Raw genomic sequence first — 9,618 nt, 5'->3', positions numbered from 1 at the left:
ACTGCCGATAGCAATCGCTACCGATACGTGTCGGTGTAGCCGATGTAATCGGCGCCGTTTACCGCTGCTGTGCCGTCGATTTCCTGGTCTGATAGGCGCTGATTCCTGCCAGATCGCCGAAAAAAGGAGGGAGCAGTGCGCGATGTTTACCAGCGCCGCCAGTCTGTTCTTCTGCCGATTTTTATTTAAGACCGCCGCCACTCACTGCCGCCACATTTGCGACTGTGGACCTCTTCTTCTTCTGGATAGTACGCGCACTTCCGGTTTCATCTTACCATGGATAATCTATTATTCCTGCTTTTAGCCGGTCTCCTGGCCAGCTGTCACGGTGCGTTCCTTAATACAATTTAAGCCGTCGTCATTACATAATAGTGTGATCTGCTACTAATATTAAGCCTCGACGTAAAGAAGCTGGACATTAATTTAGCCATACTCGATGTATCATTTTACTGCTTGTTTTTGGCCGCGTGGCTTACGCTATAGAGGATAGACATAGTTATAGCGGATATATAATAATTCCAGTTGATAGATTACGTATATATATAAGTGATTAATATAAAACGCATATAAAACATATATATATAAAACATATATATACGCATATAAAACATATATACATATATATAGCACATATATAAAGGCATTTATATGAGTATATAAAACGCAGGCCAGTACGGCACGGAGGAGTACGACCCGGTGACGGGGGCGCTGCTGGGCGAGTGCACCTTCTACGGCGACTACACCACCGACTGCACCGGCCGCCTCACCTGCCGTCCCTCCGACGTCGAGGAGCGCCCCACTACCGCCAGCCTGGACCGCAGCTGTCCCAAGACGCCCGGCACCAAGTCCGGCAAGTGGGACCGCGACCAGTCCGGTCAGTAGCACCTACATTCATCTCCATACCACGCATATATGCCCTGCCATATACATGTCTATCTGTACACAGTGATCCCCGCCAACCAGATCAGCAGCGACGCCGGCGCCGGCCGTCTGTGCAAGTGCCAGTTCTACGCCAACCACCGCACCGGCAACTTCAAGTGCACCAGCGTGCAGGGCGACACCTGGAAGGGCACCTTCTCCGGCTCCCTCAACACCGCCTTCCGCCTGGGCCTGCCCTCTTCCGGCTTCGGCACCTACCAGTACGTCCCCGACTCTGGTTCGGGCGGGCGCTACCGCGGCACGGCGGACGACGACACCTACGGCTCCTCCTACAACCGCTACACCACCGGCTCGCCCTACGACCGGCAGCGCGACCGCGACACCCGCTACACCACCTCCTCCTACGACCGCTTCCGGGACCGCGACAACTACAGCGGCGGCCGCTACTCCACCGGTCTGGACGCCAGCCGCGACCGCGACCCCTACTACCGCGACAACGAGGTCGGCACCGGCGGCACCCGCGACCGCTACCAGACGACGTACCGCGGCACCGACAGCAACGACCGCGACTCGCGCTACAACTCCCGCACCACTTCCGAGGTGCGCGTGACCTTTCCGCGCTCCCCTCCCGCGCCGTAATAACCCTTGTACTGGTGTTTCAGGTGGTGATGTGCACGTACAACAACGACGGCAAGGGCAGCTGCCGCGACTGCACGGAGCGCGTGGAGCGCCGCGAGCTGACGACGGAGATCCGCACGACCAAGCACTACACGTGCTCGGGCCCGGACAACAAGGTCAGCTGGCCCAACACCGGCGGCATCATCCCGCGCGGCGTCAAGGCCGACCCGTACGCGTACAACAAGAAGGTGGTGGCCACCTGCGTCTTCCGGCCGGACGACGGCAAGCGCTTCGAGTGCCACGGCTCCAGCACCGACGGCGACTGCGCCGGCACCGGCACCTACGGCTCCTCCGGCTTCGGCAGCAGCAGCACCGGCGGCGCCAACCAACGCTGCATCGGCGGCGAGAAATGGACCGGCACCTACTCCGGCAACATCTACTGAAAACCGCGCTTTTCTACGATATAGTAAAGGTCACTATTTCTCTTTCAGCTTCTTGCCGGTGATTGAGCAATTACGTATAATGAGGGTCGTCATTAAGCAATAGTGTGTGATTTATATTAAACAAAATCCCCATGTAAGCAGATGTCGAGCTAGAAAAAATAATTATAACCGGAAATCACAGAAATCGCCAATGCTATACAACTCCACGCAACAGAGGCAGTGCCTGCAAAAAATGCACTCAAAATAATATTCCATAGACAAGCACCGGTACGTGTTCTATGGTAACCGCCTACCGAGGTGGGGAGCCGCACACGTGGCCGCCGACGGGTTGGCCAAGCAGAGAGCGCCGGCGCCGGCGCTGTCCTGGTTTCTGGCGCGCTTCCGGCTGGACACGCGCAGCACCTATAGGATAAGATTAGAAAGGTCACCGGCAGTACAATGTCAACAGTATATAAAACAGCAAAGGCGACGGTGTGGGTATAGCCGATGGACGTACAATGGACTGGTCGACCGGCTCGACGCACAGGTAGAAGTTGCGCGCGAAGACGTTGAGGTTGACGATGTCGCGCTCCTTGCAGCCGTAGGGCGCTGCCGCCGGCGCGCACCGGTCCAGGTCCGGCGTCAGGTAGCGCCTAAAGAAACACAAAATCACCAACACAAACGGGAATATTTATATACATATATATAGGTGCACATATAAAAAATATCAATACAAAATTACACGAATATTATTCAGAGATAAGCGAGGCGGTATAGTGTACGCACTGGCAAATCTCCTCGTTGGCGAAGAGCGAGCCGGGCAGCGTCAGGTTGCGCACCTGGCCGCTGCCCAGGCTGTAGTCCAGACAGCCAATCAAGGCGCTGTTGGGCGTGGCGTACGTCGCGCTGCCGTCGTCGGGGGCGGAACCAGCGGGGCGCAAGTGGAAGCAGGCCTTGGCCGAGTCAGCCAGTTCTGCAGTCGCAAGCATAACACACTATTAATCACTTCCGGTACATAATATATTAGTTTCGCGCTGACCCTGAATCATGCGTTCACCGTTGAGCGTGGAGTTGGTGTAGAGTTTGTTTAACTGATCCATAGCTGCAGTGAAATACATGGAAATTAACCAACAAAACTGGAAAAATTCAGTGTATACGAACGGGAACCGATAAATGATGCAATTAATGAAATTAAATCATACTGCGGCATGACTTAATTTCATTAATTGCATGCGTATATATACCTGTTTGGAAGGGTTCCTGGCTGTTGTCGGAGGCCATCTCGTAGTCGCATCCGGCCGGCTGCAAGCATTAATTACAATCCGGTTGATTGTTGAATTAAACAGGTACTGTATATGCCGGCAATGTATATGTCTCTGTCAGCTAACCTTCTGGACGCCGACCAGTCCGCAGATGGAAAGGTCACCGGCGTTGACGAGGTTGTTCCACTGTGCCAGCGCCGCCGCGTACCACAGCCGCGCCCGCTTGGTGGTGGTCGGCGGCGGCGTGGGCGGGCCCGACGTCGTGGTGCTCGTGGTGGTCGTGGCGGCGGCCGCCTCGGGGCTGCAGCTCGACAGCTCGTCGTACTTGTCGTAGATCTTGAAGATGCTGTCGCCGTTCTTGTTCTGCTGCTGGTAGGCCAGCGTCGCGCGATCCAGGAAGCTGCTCAAGAATCTACCGTTCAAGTGGACCGATCGGTAAAAATTACCGGCAAATAAATAATAAAAAATAAAACTACAACGGTGATAACCGACTTGGCTTTGCTGCCGACGTCCGACCCGGAAATGTCGTCGTTAGCCAGAAAGGTCAAGAGCATATTGGGCAGCTCCGTGAAGGGCAGTTCGCGGTTCCACTTCTCCAGCACGCAGAGGTCGGTGGGCGGGGTGCTGCTGTCCTGCGCCTTGTTGGTCAGCGCCGCCTGGGCTTGGTCAGCGGCGGCCTGCGCCGACATATTGGCCGCCAGGTCGGCCATGTAGTGTTTATGCCGGTAGCGGTAAGGGACGTAGGCGTTCAAATACCAGGGCGCGCTGACGTTGTCGCGCGACACCGTGCAGTAGCAGTCGCCGCAGCACCCGCCCCCGGGCAGCGGCCCCCCGCCGCCGGCGCCGGTGAGGTTCTGCAGGCGCTTGATGAGGATCCGGCCCAGCATGTACCCGCCCACGGCGTCGCCCACCCCCGGGAGGTAGAGGTAGCCGGCGGCGAAGTCGCTGCGCCACTCCTTGCCGTCGTTGTCGGAGATGTTGGGCGCGGCGAGGCGGTCGGTGTAGAGCGGCTGGATGAGCATGTGCTCGGGGTGGGCGGGACCGCGGCCGCCCAGGACCGGCCGGTTGACGGTGCTGGTCTGGGCGGCGAAGCCGACCGGGAGGTAGGCGGTGTTCTGCAGGCGCGACACGGCGGCCGCCACCGAGAAGCGGTTGAGGTTGCGCGTGGCCTCGGCGTTGCTGGCCAGCCGCGCCATGATGTCGGGGTCCAGGAGGCCGATGGTCGGCCCGGAGGAGGGCTGCCGCTGCCGGGCCTTCTTCACCGGACCGGTGTCGACCGGGCCGGCCGCCGCCGGGGCGTCCGTCTGCGTGGGTTGCTTGCCGCGGCGGCCGGCCTTCAGACCGCCCACGGGGCGCAGCACGGTGAACGCCAACAAGAGGACGATGGCGATTCGGAGAATCATTCTTGCTTTCATCGGATAACGCATAAAAAATTCAAGTATCACAAATTAAAGCGAATTTTCGGGTGACGGCATAGACGCCCGCCCCGGGGTAGCATCGTGCACGGCACACCGGCGCAGCAGGCGGATGCCGTAGCGACAGGCGCACCGCTTCCGCTGATTGCAACAAAAACCGAAACGCGTGTGATGAAGACGGGAAAATTAATGTTACGAACGACGCGGCTCACTAGTGGGGATGCCGTTAACCGGAATATCAATTAAAACCACGTAGAGTACAAGTAAATCCAATATTATGGTTATTATAATTATAATTCCGTTCGTTGCGAGCGCAGTGGTCCCGAAATGAAATATTTCTGCCAAATGTTATTAATTGCTTGTAATAATTGTGAGCCGAGAAATTAAACCGCGCGTCGTCAGCTCAAAGTTTCTGTACAGCTCGGCTAAATTGTCCCGAGGGAAGCCATAAGCTTTTGTGCGCCGTAGGGGCATTATTGAACTGTTTTGCTACGAAAAACTGGAATGAAAACCGGCAAAATATCAATGCCGTGGTACGGCGCCCGCGGGCGATCGACCAACAAGAATTCTTTTAGCGCCATGTATATAATCATCACCGACTAATAAACTACCGTTTAATTTCTCCACGTACGATTTTTCTTTATAACAATCTGCACGTAACTCTTTACTGCACGACAGAATATTCATATGAGAAAATAATCAACAACACCGGCACCGATAAAATGAATCCACCACAAAATGTACATATGCAAGATTAAAATGTATAACAAATGCTCAACGGGTCAAATCGTGGACACTCTCATAAAGGCCTCTTTCGGGTTAAAACGCTAAAACCTCTTTCTCCGCACCGAACCACCGAATACTACTCGCAAGAATACACCCCCGGGGGCCCCTCGTCCGCCCCCTTTATTGTCACTGCGTGACGAAGCCCTGCGCGGCGGGGGCGCCCCCCAGGGGCCCCGGCTGCAGGAAGAGCTGCACGCGCTGCCCGTTGGGCGTCACGGCGAACAGCGTCGGCTGGGCGACGGGGGGCGGCGCCGGGGGCGGGGCCTGTTGCTGTAACAAGCTAAACTGCCCCAACTGCGTCCGCAACAAGATGTTCTCCTGCTTGAACGTCTTGTTCTCCTCCGTCAGCTGCTGGATGCGCGCCCGACTGCTCTGCTGCAGCGCGCGGAACTCCTTCTGCAGCTCCGTGTACTTGGCCTTCAGGTTCTGGTTGTTCACCTCCAGATTCTCCTGCCGCTCCTTGCGCCGCTTCCGGCACTTCTCCGCCGCGATGCGATTACGTCGCCGCTTGTCCGCCAGCACCGGGTCGTCCGTTTCCTGCCAAAACACTTCCGGTTACCGCGAGTCAACGGAAAAACACCTGCGTCGGGGTCTTACCAGAATGGGGCGGGTTTTGCGGGGTCCGGTGCCTCCCCCAGGCTCCCCGCTCCCGGAAGCGTGCGCCGGGAGGCTGGAATCATCCGAATGGATGCTCATCGTCTCGCTGAAGTCGTCCATGCGCTGCGCCTCCCCACCGGCGTCCTCCAGGGTCAGATCGCCGAAGCGCCCGGGCGACAGCTCCTGGGACGCCCCCGCCGGCGCCGCCTCCGTGGGCGGGGACTCGGGCGGGCTGTCGTCGCAGGTGGAGCTGACCACGCCGTTGGTCGGCGGCGGCGACAGCACCCCGGGGGCGGCGGCCTTCTCCGCGGCCGGCGGGACGCTGGACGGGAAGAGCGAGAAGACCGGGACGTTGCTGAAGCCGGCGGAGGGCGGCGCCGGGGGGTGGGCGGTGGCGGAGGGGGGCGGGGGCGAGGCTAGGTAGTAGAGGGGGTGCGGCAGCGGGCTGTAGACCATGAAGGAGGGGGAAATACCGGATAAGGGCACCGGGGAGAGGTGGGTGCTGCCGAAGAGCACCGGGTTGGTCAGCTCGCGGCCGGACGGACTCAGCGGGGCGTCGCTCTGCAAGGGAAAGACAGCGGTGAGTGAAAGGAGTCGCGGCGTGTTAAGGGGGTAGGGGGCGCCTACCGACTGGCCGTTGAGGGAGCGGAAGGAGGCGCTGAAGGGGTTGGCCTCCTTCGTCTGGCCGCGGATGACCGCCGTCGTCAGACCGGCCTGGTCCAGTGCCAACAGGAAGCGCGTCGGGGTCGGCGTCTCGTTCACTGTGGATAAAGCGCTATTTACAAAATGCACACAAGGTTTTCAATTTTTAATCAATTTATTCGGATCCTACCGGCGATTGCTTAATAAGAAAGTCCGCGAACTAATTGGCGAAAAATTGTTTGATTCCCTGCCAGAGCCGGTTTTTGAAAGATTTGTTAAATTCAGTAACTCCTATTAAGCAACCGCTGTAGAAACTAAATAAGTTGATTCAAAATTTAACTGAAGTTTCTAGTTTAATTCAAGCTGCAACGCTGCTTCCGTGCTCGGGACAATGGAGGGAGCGGCAGCATTAAATGAAATTCTGTTTTTTTGATCTGTTGTTCTGAAACTGTGATATTACCGCATTTTGTGAAATAAAACAAAGATAAGTATTCAAGTTATGAATTTCTTATGTTATTATATTCTTTTAAAATCAACTGATCGATTGTTAAAATCATTTTAAATTTAACACTCTTACAAACCAGCTTTAATTGTTAATTTTGGATTTTTAATTAATTTAAAAGCAGTTGATTTCGTTTGCAAATTAATCGGCTTATTAACAAATTAATGCTTTATAATTACCGCCAAAGAGGGGCGTCTTAGCGAGCGCCATTCGTGCCGGTTCGACGGCCAAACGCAGCGCGTCCTGTTCAACGTTAACGGATTCGGCTTTGTCCTCCTTGGTCAGGGACGGAGCAACGGTCAAGGCGGCGTCCAGGCCCGTTTCCGGCGGCGTGGGGGAACGGTGGCGCGTGTGGGTGCGGATCACGTGGTAGCTCAGCTTGGCCTTACTCACAAAACTCTACGGACACAACCGACCCGTCAAGTACACATCAACACAACCGGGCGCCATCGTGCGGTCAAGAAAACAACCAGCAAAAGGTCATAGACAACAAATTCTCATAAAAAAATCGGGGAAACTGACGATTAACTCAAACTGAAGTAAAATGGCATGGAAATGATTAGTTCATGAGCAGCGTTACAACAGACTGGTACGGGCCAACAACGAGTCAGAATTACTCGGCCGGAAAGCGGCAACAACACGCGCACTCTTATCGCCGCTGACGGCACTTTACGCCGAAATGATTTCATGCGCGCGCTGATTGGCTGCGTCGTGGACATGAATCAGGCATGTTTGGCACGCGTGTGACGTGATTTCCCTGCCGGTTATGCTAGTTCGCAATTTTTCTGCCCAATTTCCTGGCTACGTTCACGTTCATTGGTTAGCTCGGTTTATCGGCGTGTTATCACGCTGAACACTTCCGCCCACAAATGCCATCATCGCCCCGGCCAACTCAGCTGCAACTCACGTCAGCGCTGCTACGGACTGAAATTTTTATCGCAGAAATACGAGAAATAATCGGGACTATCGCCGTATTTGCAAGAAATGACTGTCCTTCGTAATACTCGTTAACTGTAAACCGATTAGTACACAGCAGCTTTGCTGATTAACTAGTATCGCTCGCTAGTCGCTACTTCGTTCCGATACTCTCAAGTTTTCGGCCGCTGTTGCTCAGCTGATAATTATTTCCTATCATTCTAATTTATTTAACTAACACTTTTGCAGTTGGAAATATTTTCTAAAATATCTCCAAATACTTTTTAAAATATTTTTGAATATTTTCTTTATTAAAATAAGCGATTACGCGACAATCAACGGCTTTACGTTACTGCCAGCGCCCGCGGGAGGCAGCAAGCACAGTGAACACGTCACTGCCGTACAGGGGCGGTCGCCGCGTCGCACAATTAATTTGATTTTATTTCTCAATTTCGACTTGATAAAACTCTCGCTTACCATATCGCAGTGTTCACAGGGAAAAGGCTTTCTGCTGACGGATGCAGTCCCGTTTCCGTTGCTGGCTGGAAGTGGCAGCAGGGCAGCCGCGGCCGTCGTCTCGCCCGAGACTTTCTCCGCTGCACTGCGTTCTGGCGTGTCCATGCTTTCCTAATCCTCAATCCGCCTCACGCCTGACACTTCGCTCGACTTCGCTCGCTTCTTCGCTCGTCTCGCTCTTCGCGTCTTTCTCCCAGGAATGCACTAGCATCACGGATGATCAGGCCATCCGTCAGCGGCGGGCGTGCTGATCGCAGGAACACCAGACAGACACACACGGCGAGCTCCACAAACGTTCATGGATCGCCGTGAATATTACGAAACAGACCCAACACACGTTTGCACACTGAGGGATGAATCACAAATCTAATCCACAATATTGACAATAATATCCATTTTCGCGATGAAGGCTCGCTCGAAGAATTCATCAGCGGCGTTCCGTGCAGCATGAGCTGTCCCGGCAAACTACGCGAAGACGCTGAAATGGCAGGAAGCCTCCAAGGCGGAATTTGAATGGGTTCACTGGGTTGCTGCGCTTAGTCAACACGTTATTACACGTTCAGCACGTTAGCGCATGATCGGCATGCGCTATGCAGTGCGTTACGACTTTTACGCGTACCGAGTGCAGCTTTCGTTGCAGCCGCCGCTGCCAGCGCTGAACGATCGACGGTCCAGCCAATCAGCGCGCGGCTGGCTAGCACGTGACACACCCCCCAAGTCAATCTGACGTAAGCCGTCAGCTGTGCAGTCGCTGCATTTATATTGATCGATGGACAAAATTCGATAATTTGTTGTTTCTAGTTTTCTGCAGTGATTGCTTTTTTTCAACAAATTGCAATAATTTTATGGTGATAAAACTAAAACCTAAAAAATCGTAACCACCGCTCCACGGCGACAGAATACACCACGCACTGCATTTTCCTCGTTGCGGTCAAACTCGTGTCGTTATTGATCATCATTATTAATAATTTTATCAGCCAGAAAATTATTTAAATCGCATAATATTAATTTCATAATTTAAACTATTTAAAGCGCATAATATTAAAAGTCACACTTGTCAATAA

The 9,618-nt window shown here is 54.4% G+C and overlaps 3 protein-coding genes across 4 annotated transcripts; 1 reads left to right on the top strand and 2 right to left on the bottom strand.

The window, feature by feature from the left end:
• The first annotated feature begins 132 nt into the window (after positions 1 to 132).
• On the top strand, positions 133 to 2,077 carry LOC129590880 (uncharacterized). Its single transcript, XM_055486311.1, has 4 exons — positions 133 to 328; positions 668 to 874; positions 947 to 1,479; positions 1,542 to 2,077. The coding sequence occupies exons 1-4, from the start codon at positions 277 to 279 to the stop codon at positions 1,938 to 1,940; spliced, it is 1,191 nt and encodes a 396-aa protein (XP_055342286.1). The 5' UTR covers positions 133 to 276; the 3' UTR covers positions 1,941 to 2,077.
• Positions 663 to 4,988, bottom strand: LOC129590879 (uncharacterized). Of its 2 annotated transcripts, none has more exons than XM_055486309.1 (8): positions 3,674 to 4,988; positions 3,308 to 3,593; positions 3,164 to 3,221; positions 2,959 to 3,021; positions 2,706 to 2,892; positions 2,437 to 2,572; positions 2,234 to 2,342; positions 663 to 2,163 (listed from the first exon to the last, which is right to left on the bottom strand). In XM_055486309.1, exons 1-8 carry the CDS (start codon positions 4,606 to 4,608, stop codon positions 2,090 to 2,092), a joined length of 1,848 nt encoding a protein of 615 aa, XP_055342284.1. In that variant the 5' UTR covers positions 4,609 to 4,988; the 3' UTR covers positions 663 to 2,089. The 2 variants fall into 2 exon arrangements, with proteins under 2 accessions (XP_055342284.1, XP_055342285.1); XM_055486310.1 differs by having other exon boundaries at positions 3,308 to 3,581.
• A 259-nt stretch (positions 4,989 to 5,247) lies between these two features.
• On the bottom strand, positions 5,248 to 9,151 carry LOC129590932 (cyclic AMP-dependent transcription factor ATF-7-like). Its single transcript, XM_055486378.1, has 5 exons — positions 8,516 to 9,151; positions 7,303 to 7,522; positions 6,607 to 6,740; positions 5,980 to 6,540; positions 5,248 to 5,919 (listed from the first exon to the last, which is right to left on the bottom strand). Exons 1-5 carry the CDS (start codon positions 8,657 to 8,659, stop codon positions 5,509 to 5,511), a joined length of 1,470 nt encoding a protein of 489 aa, XP_055342353.1. The 5' UTR covers positions 8,660 to 9,151; the 3' UTR covers positions 5,248 to 5,508.
• Between the last annotated feature and the right edge of the window lie 467 nt (positions 9,152 to 9,618).

The sequence above is a fragment of the Paramacrobiotus metropolitanus genome, unplaced genomic scaffold, assembly GCF_019649055.1.
Source record: "Paramacrobiotus metropolitanus isolate TYO unplaced genomic scaffold, Prichtersi_v1.0 Parri_scaffold0000043, whole genome shotgun sequence".
NCBI classification, from domain to species: Eukaryota; Metazoa; Tardigrada; class Eutardigrada; order Parachela; family Macrobiotidae; genus Paramacrobiotus; species Paramacrobiotus metropolitanus.
The sequence above is the reverse complement of the archived record's forward strand: the minus strand, read 5'-3'. Positions and strand labels throughout refer to the sequence as shown.